Below are 13,579 nucleotides of genomic sequence, written 5' to 3' on the forward strand. Positions count from 1 at the left end.
CTTGAGAGACACTGGTTCTGTGGACATACATTGGAAAAATACTGACCTAAAATAGACAGCATGTGTGTCAAAATGCCTTACAGGTGCTAAATGCTAATGCGATCATGGGATGCAAAACAATGGAGTAATGATCCTTCATACATTTAGCTGGATCAAAATGTCCTTTAAAGGCTGCATTCAGTTCCGAGAACCACAATTTAGAAGGGATGTAGATAATTTGGAGAAACATTCATAGATCAAGAATCATTCAGAGAGGAAAACCATAGTGCAAAAGGAATCGTTGAAGCTATTCTGCTATTCATACACTCTATCTTCTCTTCCTCATTCTCTCAATGTTTTTTTCTAAAATGAGCTAAACTTAGAGGATAGGAGAGATGAGTCATTACAGAGAGGGAGTGGCTATGTTTGTGTCCATCTTGAACTTGTAATTTAGAAATAATACTTAAGTGGAGATAAAATGGTTTTCTACATACTGACTCAAATGCAACACTTAGACTGGCCCCAAAATTCAAGCTTCGTCTCAGGAGAGAGGTTTTCACTGGAGTTTGTAAACTAAACTCGAACAGACTAAGTATGCTAGATGTAAATAAGTATCAGATTCTTATTTGGTTCCACTCAATATCCTTTGATGCTCCCCACCAAAATTGTCGATGACTAACATTAGTATACACGCCTAGTAAAGCAAAGAGCTCATTTCTAGAATATGATGACATTTATAATTTTGATAGAGTCTCCCCTTGATAAATCATCTTTTCATATGATCTGTGTTTTTTTTTTTAATTTCCAATTACAAATTAAGTAAATGTTTTTATTGAAAAGGAAATCTAGGTCTCAATTTTGTTTTGAACACAAAACTGCTCTAAAAAATAAAGTCTTATTTTAAAACATCTAAAATGAGTCAAAGAACTATTAGTTTTTTTATGGAGTCAATAAACTTTTTAATTTTTCCTTTATTCCTATAAATCAGTACTCATTAGATAGGTACATCTTAACTTGTACAAAATAATTCATAGAATCATTGGCTGACATGAACCACAGAAGTCAGTTACAACACTCAAAGAGAAAAATGAAGTTCAAAGCCATACAGCTAAAGAACGGAAAATGACAGCTAAAATAGACCACCTGATTTCCAGTGCATGTATACACTATTTTTTCATGCTTCCTTCTCAGAAGAATGACCAAAAACACAAAGATATGACTCAAATAAATAGTGAGGCAACATGATTTGAGTGAACATCAGAGATCGGGGTCTATCACTCAGCAGGAGTAATGTGTCAAGTGCTCCTATCCTTGGAAAGAATCTGCAGCCTTAGAAAAATCTGGGGGTGGTAGGGAATGAGTGGTTGTGTAATCATAGTCTTCTGAATATTCAGGACTAGAATAAAAACCTAGAGAGAAACAGACAACCAGCTGATTTAGTTTCGGGACAGGACTAAATGAGCTTTTTAGTTCTATTTCCATTTTAAGAGTTTGCATGAGTTTTTAATTTTAATAATGAGAATTTTTGATGCTTTCCTTTTGTCTTATTTTCTTCAGAGAGTAGAAAAATGAAGGCTGAGAGGTGAATGTTCTAGCACTCACTTTAAGTACCTCCTATCATCCAATAAATAAAACTTTGATAGAAAAAGACCAGGTCCTTATTCCTCCATTAAATAGATTAAAGCCATAGCTGCTCTACTGTCTTCTGACACCTCTACAAAGTGCCGGCCTCTCACTACCATTCTATCATATGGAAAGAATTAATTTTACACCTACCTTATTCTTGGTATAAAAATAAGGCACCACTTTTTGGAACACCTTTGGCACTTGTTCCATTGTATCATTATTGACAACATGGAGCACACAGATTGGAAGTGTAGTATATACTTTGGGAACCAAAATCATATCTTGATGAACCAAAAATGTTTCTCTGTAATTACAAAAGCATGAGCTTTTCCTTGACATGAATCGTAAAGAAAGTATGAAATTAGGTTTGATGCTAAGAAATAAAAACATAAGTTTAAAGTTCCAAATGAACAAGATACACATATCGCTTTTCTTTAAAAATTGTTATTAACATATTATTTTGTCATGAAATACAAATTTTGTAATTTGTGACTTTTACCAAATTTGCTATTGCTTAGAAATAAATATCTTTCTATACTGAAAGCACATCAATTTATTATATTATGGTTATCATACTCATAAAAAAGTCTAATTAACTTCATATTCTTCATCTTTTGTTTAAGAAAACATGAATAAGAATTTCTATAATATCTTATTTATGCATAGCAGATATGAAAGAAATGTTAACTAAATTGTAAAAGTAACCTAAAAGTTCATACTTTAACTACTATCATAAATAAAACTCTACACATGAACGTTGCATGCCATTTAAAGATGACATCACTTGTCAATATATGATAGCCTCACCTGAATACTATAAACCAACTATTTGGTGGCTGGTCTGTATAAGTCACAGAATAGTCAGCAAAAGCAATCTTGGTTTCTTCATCTTGATAGCATGGATAAACTTCGATGGACTTGCACTTGCTTTTAAACATTAGTCTGTAAATATAAAAACAATTTAAGTATCAATGGCAAAAGCAACTTTTAAAATCAATTCTATTTATAAAAAAAAAATAGGCAAAAATTAGCATAAAATATTGCAATCCACTGTGGGCTGGGTTGAGTCCTTGAATAAAAGGGTGCTGTGGGGCTCTCGGTGCATGAACCAAGGAAGGGAGACCATTCCAGGCCGATCATGTCTCTCAAAAGTGCCCAGAGTTATCCGAGGTTCTTACTCAGTGGCGAACCTAATTCGTGATCAAGGTCATAATTGTGTTTATAGTTGGAAAATCAGCACCAATAGTCAAGCTGTAAAGGTTGGAAAACTAGAAGTAGACAAGACAGCCAAAAACTGGGTGGGAGCCACTAAAAGTCCTGAAGTTGACAACTGATACTGGAATGGAGTTTAAAGTGAGAATGTATTTGAAAAAACAACAAAAAAAAAACAGGTAAACAACAACAACAACAACAACTAAAGCCTTGAACAAGGGAAGAGTACAGAGTCTTTTACATAACTTCTGTTGCATAAGAAAGTGGCGCATGCTACTGGTTAAAGAATTGTGGGGTGAACTTTCTCTATCTTTGCCCCCTGGAAGGCTGTGGCACATCCCAGAACACGATGAAAGTGATGCGAGGGATTCTCCAGGTCCTGCCCTTCGCGCTAGATCCAGTTCCGGGCAGAGCGAGAAGGGCAGGACCTGGAGAATCCCTCGCATCAGGAACTGGATCTAGCTTCAGCAGCATCAGAAATCTAGGGTCTTTTATATAACGTCTCAGTGTATTAGCTGAGATGGAAGCCAAGGTGGCCATAGGTAAAGGTTCCCTACTAGAGATGAGACAGAGCTAGAGGTTCTCTGACTTCCAGAAGGCAGATGGTTTAATTGCACTGCCAGTAGGAAGCAAAGCCATGGAGATTCTCGTGGAGGCCAGGAGTCACATGATACATGTCATCACTGGTCCTTTTTGGTGAGAGGAACTTGATAGGTTTATATTTAGAATGGTTTTAAGTCTTTTAAAATAGTCACAAGAACGAAGACTGACCTCATATCCTGGTTTGCCTGGAACAGTCCTGGTTTATACTCATAGTGTTCTCTCTATCTATAAAATTGTCTCAGGTTGGATGATAAATAATCTGACCACCCTAAGGAGGAACTATAATGTGCTGGTCTGGCAATGCAGGGCACCACTGTTCATCCCTGCGGCCTGGCCTAATCTAAATGTGGTTGTTGGCTGAGCCAATACAGGAAGTAAGCATGCCACAGACGGAAGTGACGTGATGGTACTCACCACCATTCTAAAACAAGGGGAAGATTTAGAGGCAGGCCAGACTGTCATTGTTTCTGTAAGACTTTCTATCCTTTGTCATACATCTCAGGAAATTCTAATGAATATAGGGCCATTGAAATCTTGATGTACCATGTGGAGTATCTTGAATGTCCCAGAGAGATATCCCTGACAGACTTGAAAAATTGTTTTAACTTTGCATCCTAAGACAGAGAGAAAGTTATATCGATAAACTGAGCCTTGCCCAAAATCGACTTTGGGAAGGTCTGCCCCTTATCATCTAAGAATGAAAGGCTAGTCTCCTAGCCTCAAAGTTCCCCATGTAGTAGCAATAATAGCAGCAATATTTATAATAGGTAATGTTCTATATTAGCTCAATTTGTAGCATTGTGCTAAATGTTTTCTATGTTATCTTAATTTATCACCACAGCTTTATAATGAAATAGTACTATGAGGTAGATATTATACCTAACACTACAGAAGAAAAAAAATTAATTTCAAGTTCAGAAAGGGTAAGAAACTTACCCCTCCATGTCACATATCTGATAGTTAATAAGGCTGAAGTTAGCATTAGGTCTTATGCCAAAAGATATGTTCTTGACCATTAATTAATATCTGCTAGGATGAGCAGGTAGCTTTGGATGCTTCTGGCATTTTAGTTTAAAGATCAGTGAGACCTGTCAGTTTCATCTATCCAATAGCACAAGTGTAGGACTCAAACTATTGAAAGAGAACGGCCTCTGTATTGGATATTCACTGAGTTTCCAGGAAATGCTCTTGGCTATGGTGGACAGATCAGATGGAGAGAAACAGCAGCCCCCTGAAGAAGATATGCCTGTGTTTCAGATACACCTCCATGGTAAGCTGATCCAGCTCCTTGACTGGGGAGCTCATGTTTTCAGCACTTCATTTACATGAAAGTTAGGCATTAGGTGTAATTTCTGGCCCAGAGATCTTCCCCACAACGCAAAAGCAGGTTGGAGAGGAAAGTTTACGCTCTCTGTAAGTGTTCATACAGTTGGAATCTTAAGTAAAAGAGTACCCATTTTAGAAACAGGGGTTCTGGAGCAGAAGTTCATTGTGCTGGATTGTCAGACAAGAACAGCCTCCGTGGGCCAGGATTAGGGTAAGGTGAGCGAGGCACTCACTCTCAGGGTTGGGCAAGTATACTTTTGAATTTTCTCTGTATTTAAATTTTAATATTTGGTTCATCATGATATTTTTTTATTAATTTTTGGTTATTTTAAATTTTTATATACTTTGATATATAATTTTCTATTTGTCTCTTGCTTATAAATAGGAATGTGATTGTTATTTTATGTTGATCTTGTATCCGGCAATTTTTCTTAATTCTCTCGTTAATTCTAATAACTCTCTATATACATTTTTGGTATTTTCTACATGTAAAATCATGTCATCTGGAAACAGTGCTGGCTTTATTTCTTCCCTTCAGATCCTAATGGCTCTTATTTTAATTCATTGTCTTTTTGCCCTTCTTGAAATTATTCTAGGATTATTTTCAACGTAAGTGATCAGGAAAGCATCTTTGTTTCATTCTCATACTCAAGGAAAAGCTTTCAAAATTTCACCATTAGTCATGTTTGTGGTAGGCTTTTTAAATACTAGATACCATAACATATTAAGGAAAGTCTTTTTGAATCTCAATTTGCTCAATTGATTTTAATGTTAAATTTGTGTTAAATTCTAACAAATGCTTTTCTGAACCTACTAAGGAGACCAAATGATTTATCCCCTTTCCTTGTTAATGTGCTGAATTAAAATGACAAATTTTCTAATGTGAAACCACCACAGCATGTCTGGGAATGGGGAACCCACTTGATTACAAAGTATTATCCTATTTATATAATTCTGATTTTAATTTGCTAATTTTTTTTTTACATTTTTGTATCAGTGTTTAAGAGGGTGATTGGTTTGCAATTTTATTTATTGTCCTGTCTATGTTGAATTTTTCTATCAAGATTGTAAGTTGAGAAACCTCTCCTCTTTTTCTAGTCTCTGGAAGATGTGTAAGATTAATCTTATTGTGTAATCTTAAATTCACTAGTTAATCCATTAGCACATTGCTAAAGAATATATCATGCATCTTTGCCCTAGTAGAATTTCATCTAAATAATTACTGTTACCATTTCTGCCATAATGCTAGAACTTTAGAACTCTGTTAAACCTTTTACCTAATTTCTGCATCGCTGAGGTCATGACTTTACTCCTACATATACCTGTTAGTCTGATTGTCCTTTGAAGATAATATGTCTTATTTCTCTGGCTGCTTTGAAGGTTTTTCTTTTGGCCTTTGGTTTTCAGGTGTGGTTTTCTTTGTGTCCTTCTTGCATGGTGTCTGCATACAGAATCTCTTGAAAATATGGGGTGATGTGTTTTATCAGTTTTGGAAAGTTCACAACTATTATCTTTTTACATTCTGGGACTATAATTATATAAATAATAGACTTTCTGAGCACATTCCATGTGTCCTTCATGCTCTTTTATTTTCCACTTATTTCCCCTGTGCTTCAGTTTGGATATGTGTTGACCTATCTCCCAGTTCACTAATCTCCTCTTCTATTCTGCCTAAACTGCTGTAAAAAGTTTTTAATTTCAGTTATTTAAACTTTCATTTATATAATTTCCATTTGACTGTGCTTTATTAATCTAAACTTTTAATCTATTTTACCTTTTTGTATTCTTTATTTTCTTGGGTATTTTCATAATAGTTATCTTTAGAGACATAGAGATTTTTGTCTGCTAACTCCAACATCAACGGAGATTCACGTATACAAATAATTTTTGTTCAGATTTTATTCTGTCTTGGACATGGTTAGTGGCTAGAATGCAGTTTTCCTAAGGCTCAGTCTACTTCCGACTGATCCCTGTTTCTGGAGCATTTGCCCTCCAGAAATTTCAGCTGACAACTTTAATTTTTTACTGGAGTTCCCTCCCCTAGCAAGTCCTCAACTATAATTTTTGTCTCCTCAGCACCATAAGACTTCAAGAAACTGTTCTGCTTCTCAGAGGTTTTCTGCTTACGATTTTAGATAAGTTCAACTGAGACAAGTAAAAAGTAGTAAATACAATAGAAATATTTCAGGTGAAATTTTTAGGAAGATCGGAAGCAATGCTGTATATCTAGCTGCAGCGTTTGGGGCAACTCAGTGAATATGGTAGCATTTGAAGGATACCAAGATATTGCAATAATAAGTCAGGCAGACAAAGACAAATGCCATATGACTTCACTTACATGTAGAATCTAAATAAAATAAAATAAATGAACAAACAGAACAGAAACAAACTCATAGATACAGAGAACAAATTAAGGGTTGCCAGATGGGAGGGGCTGGGAGATGGGTTGAAAAGGAGAAAGGTTTAAGAAGGACAAATTACCAGTTATGAAAATAGTCACTTCATAAGGTGTATAAATGTCTAATCACTATGTTTGTTCACCTGAAATTAAAATAATATTGTATATCAACTCTAATTGAAAAATCCAAAAAAAAAGGAAAAAAAAAAAAGGAAAAAAAAGAAATATCAATTATTATGCCACTTTACCTTAAGAGAGAAAGTGCATACTGTTCTATATTCATTTCCAATATAGCCCAAACTTTTTGAAGAGTATCTGCAACACTGGCATTTTCCTTTGTGTCTAGAAATAACAACAAAAGATAACAATATAAAAGCTGTAAGGTGCCTGAAGGATTATATTTTTCAAAGCCCTTATTTCGTAGAAGTTGAAACTCATAAGTAAGGTGGTACCAAAGCTATAGGCTTTATTAGAAGCAAAATCGTGTTTCAAATACAAAGTTATAAACCTCTAGTTGAGTGCTTTGCTCACCATTTTATGCTGTTTTCCTTCACTTTTAGTTTAAAAAACATAAAATGTCTTTGATATCATTAAAATCCTCATTCATGAGTTTTCATCAGGAGATCTTCGATCTCGCCAAAAATTTCTTTTGAAAGTTCTTGTGTCAGAAAAAATAATTCATCCAATTTCCCTAAAACAGAGTGGCAAGTAGGATTCCACTAAGGCATATTCCACAAATAGCTTAAGAGTAAATGATTTGCCAAGACAAATGCAAATTCATAGTAAATACTTCAAATTTAACATGTCAGAAACTGACATGTCTTCTTATTATCTTAATTTCTTCATAGTACTTACCAGTATCTGAAATAGATATTTTAATATGCTTATTTGTCTATTGTATGCCTACCACCACTAGAACATAAGATTCATCAGAGCAGAAACCTTATCAGTTTTACTATTTATAAGGCCAGAATCTAGAACAGTGCTGTACGCACATTATTCAACACATATGTGTTGAGTGAAAAAAATATAAATACTGTCAAAAATTATTAAATTGCTCAAATTTTGCCTCTGTAAAGAAAATCATTGTATAAATATAATTTTTGCAGCATATATGGACAACAAAAGTATATTATATCATATATTTAATTTTATGAATTTATAATTATTTTTTCTAATAGAAAAAATATAAAACTCAGCAACAGTAATATTTTTCTATCACATAACTATTCAATGTAGTGTCCTTTACATTTGTGTATGTGTAGTTTTTACTGCTTAAACATTTAGATGATTCTCATTAAATGTTTCAAATAGAGACATTTTTACAATAAAATGTTTCAATATACTCAAAGAATTCTATTAGAGATAAGGCTTTCTCTATGAAAATGTAAACAAAAAAATGCAGAATGAAAATAACTGAATATAATTTTTGCCTCTACAATATCTTACTTTAGGCTGTTAAAAAAAACTTTTCACAACTTTATTTCATATGCACAAATATCTTTACTTAATATACTAATGCACTTAAAATGCATTTTATGCCTTCTAATTGTCACCACGGACATACATAACAGCTCCTTGATTAAATTCATTCATTCATTCTTTCAGCAAGTATTTGTTGTATGCTTACTCTGTGCCAGGAGGTACTGTGCTAAATTCTGGGAACAGGAGAGTGAGTGTATCGACATGTACCCTGATCGCAAGGAGATTCAGTATTTATAGAATTAAACATAATCGGCCTACCCATAAAGTAAGATGACTCTAAAATACTTTCTATTAACACACAGATAAATATTTCTTCTTATGTAGGCTAGCTCATTTTATAAATGATGAAAATTAATACCTGGTGTCCTAGCTTTCATGAGCAATCTGACATAAGTCCCTCTCCACATGGCTTGGATTTTAATTGCTGCTGCTATTTCCTCAGGAGAATTCTCTTTATCACTTACTGGCAAACAATATTTAACATCTACCCATTCCGCTGGAAAGAGAAAAACAAACTTTGGACTGAAAGTTACATTTGACCCCTTCCCCAATTTTCGATGCCTTAAACTGCTAAGTCCCTCTGACACATAAAGTGTCACGATGATGGATTTGTCATCATATTTAACCTTGCCCTCGTAGGCAGTCCTTTTTTTAGAAAGAGAACATCCTGGAGAAGGGCGACACACTAAATCTTGACACCTTAGTGAACGACTCTGATTCTTCTGTGAAAGTAGTAAGAGGTTTCTCTCAAAATTGAAAGAAAATGCTAAAATGGTGGAAATAGAGTAGTGGGAGGGGAGGGAAGGAGCGTTACTGGTATCAGAGGATCTTCCTGCAGTTCCTCAAATCATACTGCCTAGGTTAGTGACTTCCATCCTTGTTAAGGTCAGTACCAGATTAAACAGGGAAATTCTGGGTGCGTGTTGGGGTAGAGGACACACGAGAACTCTGGTAAAGCTGTGAGCATCCCTGAGCACACCTCAAATGCTACAAGGTCGGTGGACCTGTTCTGCCCACTCCACAAATGCTTTGAGGGCACTTTTCTCGCATTATTCGTCTTATAGACGCCTGGGGATTCCTCTGCCAAATAAATATCTAAAACTTAATTAGTACCTAAAGAAGCCTCTTCCAACGAGGAATCGAATGAATCCAAGTCTAAAACCATAGCACGGAATGCAAATTTGAAGTTTGAAGGAGGTTTTGCTAGTTGAGCTTTTTTCATTAAACGCCATAGAGATATATGAAAAACCTGAAAGAGATAAAATATTTTAATATATTTTTTAAACCAAGAAAATACTTGGTCAGATATGCTCTAAAACACTTTAGATATGCTAAAAATAATATATATATATATAATTTGTCATATATATATACAATCTAACAGGAAATTCTTCAAAGTCTCATTCAGTAAGTGATTAGAATTATCTTATGACTATTCCTAATTTAATAAAATTTAATCACTATACCAATGTTTATAATGTACAGTTAATCAAAATATAACATTAAACTGAGGAGATGCAGTGAAGTTAAATATTGTCTTTGTGCTTAAGCGAGTTAAATTCAATATTTCACTGATTCTAAGATGTAAAACACTATTATTTCATGTGCTACAGGAAAGAAAATATGCTATTTAGAGTTTTTAACACATTTTTATTATCAGTATTTCCTATCAAAAAAGATCTTTTAGATTTATTTAGACATAGCTTTTCATTGTGTATCACACTGAAACATACATGAAAAGAGAAAATAAGCTACATAGACTTATTCATAGTCAAACTCTTACTCTTGTAAATCACTTTTTGAAAATACTTAATATGTTTTTTTTTTCCCCTATACAATTTTGTGCTTCATGGTGTCAAAAAGTCGTGAAGACGACCACTGCCTAAATTAAAGAGTAGTCTTTTGTCCCTGGGGTTTTCCTTAAGCAACTGTTGGGACTGGCTCTTTCTTGATCTTACCCAAGAGGATTGATGGCAGGTTTCTAGACCACAACAAGAGCCATATTCTTTCTTCCAATTTTAATCGTGGTGCTTATCCTGAAATGCTCGGAGATTCCATTTATCCAGTTGTTTCACTGCGGTTGACAGCAAAGCCCGGACACATTTCTGCTGGCTGGCTTTTAGCTATTTACGTGTCCACTGGGAACGATGTGCTGGGTGGATTATGCAAGGCCCCTGGGGTACTATCTGAGGTGACGGTTTGCCAGTCACACCTTTCCCTCTCTTTTTGTTTTAGCCCAGAGCGGGGTCATTTTGTTGTGAGGAAAATCTCTCTCCCTTCATGTTTTTTGAGAGGCTTTATTACTACAGTTAGACATTCTCTTCCCTGAAGAATTAGGTTTTTGTCAAACAATACACCTATGCCTTTTGAAGCAGTGACAATAGGAACCCTTGCACAAAAGTCTATGTGTGCGCAGAGAATTCTGGAGGCCACCTGGCCAGCAACGTGCCAGGATCCACCAATTATAAGACACACTTGATTTCATTCTGCTGTTAAAGTGTGAAAAGAAAGGTGCTTCTGAGAACTGGTGAAACGCAGGGCCCTTCAAGGGCATACGACCATTGCATTTCCTGCTGAGTCCACATTTTCTGACGACTGTTCACTCCTCCCCGTGTGTATAAAAACAGGCACCTAATCTCAAAATCTGTATTTGCACAAACCCTCTCAGCTGGTAATAGTACACAAGCCTGAGAGCAAGCAGTTAACTCAAGCTGAGCAAATCATTGTCACTTATGTCCACACACACACCTATACATGATGTTTATAGCCCCTTTATTCACAGTAGCCAAAACTTGAAAGCAACCAAGATGTCCTTCAGCAGGTGAATGGACAAACTGTGGTACATCCAGACAGTGGGATATTACTCAGCACCAAAAAAAATGAACTAGCAAGCTATGAAAAGACACGGAGGAATCTTAAAGGTATATTACTAAGTGAGAGAAGCCGATTTGAAAAGGTTACATATTTATATAATTCCAATTATATGACATTATGGAAAAAAGCAAAACTATGGAGACAGTAAAAAGCTCAGTGGTCGCCAGGAGCTGGAGTGGGAGAGGAATGAACAGGTGAAGCACAGAGGATTTTTAGGCAGTGAAAATATTCTGTACACATTTGTCCTGATCTGTAGAATGTATAACACTAAGAATGATCTTTAATGTAAGCTATGCACTCCAAGAGAGAATAATGTATGAATGTAGGTTGATCAGTTGTAACAAACGTCCTGCTGTAGTGGGGGATGTCGATAGTGGGAGAGGCTGTACCTCGGTGGGTGTACGAGGTCCACGGGACATCTCTGGACCTTCCTCTCAATTTTGCTGTGAACTTAAAACTGCTCTTAGAAAAAAATAGTCTTTAATAAAAAAATTTTTAACCAAGTGTCATGTATTTTTATTTGCTAAATCTGGCGATGCTCCTCCCCAGGAAACATTTCACAATATCTGAAGTCATTTTTAATGGTCAAAACAAGGTGCTGCTGGCGTCTAGAGGGTGTAGGCCAGACATGCTGCTGTATGTGCTACAGTGAGCGGGTCAGCCCCATACAGATGTCACGTGGCCCAAAATGTCAATAGTGTCTGGTTGAAAACCCCAAACCTGAAAGGTACCACGAAGTCTCTTTGGTTCACTCCCTTAAGGCTTTCTGAGAGGTCAGAATGCTACCCAGCCCCAGCAAAGGCACACGTTTTAACTGTGAAGAAGTTAATGCCCCTGAGGACAACCATCTGTCAGCGGGAAAGGAATTGGAGGGTAAGTGCCACGACCTCCCCATCCTTTAGGGGACCCTTCTGAGAGATGTCTCACAGTTTATCTGAATGCTTCAGCCCCAGGAGCCCACAACAGGAAATAGCACAACCTTTTACGTTTATTTTTCTCTTTCTTATCTCATTCTTCCCACTCCTTCATTTCTACTTCCCAAAGTCACTTCCCAAAATAAATTGTCTCCATCCAAAATATTTCTCAGGCCCTGGCTTGGCGGCGGTGGGTGCGGGGCCGGGGGCGGGGGGGGTCTCCTAATATAAGAAAGCATCCTCCTAAGAACATCATTCTACATCCCAAACACGCTTACGCGGAAGTGCTGTGCGGTGAGTTTTTTGTCGTTCAGGACTACAGGGTAGTGAGCTCTGTGTAGGTCCTTCAGAGCTTCGGAAAGTTTACTCTTATCTCTGAAATTAGCAATCACATTTCCAACAGCCTTCAGAATCATTAGAGACTGCTCGGTAAATCGGTAGCTCTCCTGTGAAGACAAAGGACAGCAGCCAGCCTCACTTTCACTTACTGAAGTGTAATTAAGTTTATAAAAATTTAATTTCTGCTAACATATTAAAACTCTGCTATATGGTTGATCCGATAGGTATTTATGGAGAACTTACTTGATCAATGCGTTTTGCTAGGAGTCGTGGTCTCAGAGATATAAAACAAGGCATATGATTCCTGCTGTAGTGGGAACACACAGGAAGGACACCTATCTCGCATTGGGGGCCAGGAAAATTTCTCCACAATATTAATATCCAGACTTAGTTCTGAAGAATGTCTAGGGACTAGCCCGATGAAAACTGAGGGGGGTTTGAGGACCCACAGGCAGAGAAGAGTTGAGGGAGAGAGCAATAAAGATCAAAAGACGGAGGGTTAACTAGCAAAGGCTGATGGCTTCCTTCTGTCAACTACGAAGAGACAGTAAGAGCAAGAAGGACATAGGGATATGAAAAAGAGGACGGAGGTCCCTCAAAAAGTTAAAAATAGAACTAGTATATGATCCAGCAATCGCACTTCTGGGTATGTATTCAGAGGAAATGAAAATATGATATCGACAAGATATATGCATTTCCATACTCACTGCAGCATTATTCGCATTAGCCAACATATGGAAACAACTTAAGTGTTCATCACTGGATGAATGGATAAAGAAGATGTCTCTCTCTCTCCCTCTCTCTTTCTCTCTCTCTCTCTCTC

The 13,579-nt window shown here is 36.3% G+C and overlaps 1 protein-coding gene across 1 annotated transcript in view; it reads right to left on the bottom strand.

The window, feature by feature from the left end:
- ADGB (androglobin) overlaps positions 1-13,579 on the bottom strand; it is a 139,949-nt gene that overhangs the window by 50,029 nt on the left and 76,341 nt on the right. The window contains 6 exon segments of the mRNA XM_039846958.1: positions 1,756-1,909; positions 2,413-2,547; positions 7,393-7,486; positions 8,988-9,125; positions 9,743-9,878; positions 12,696-12,863. Coding sequence (XP_039702892.1) covers positions 1,756-1,909; positions 2,413-2,547; positions 7,393-7,486; positions 8,988-9,125; positions 9,743-9,878; positions 12,696-12,863 — 825 coding nt within the window.

This window comes from Pteropus medius, unplaced genomic scaffold (genome assembly GCF_902729225.1).
Source record: "Pteropus medius unplaced genomic scaffold, Ma_sr-lr_union100, whole genome shotgun sequence".
Taxonomy (NCBI): Eukaryota; Metazoa; Chordata; class Mammalia; order Chiroptera; family Pteropodidae; genus Pteropus; species Pteropus medius.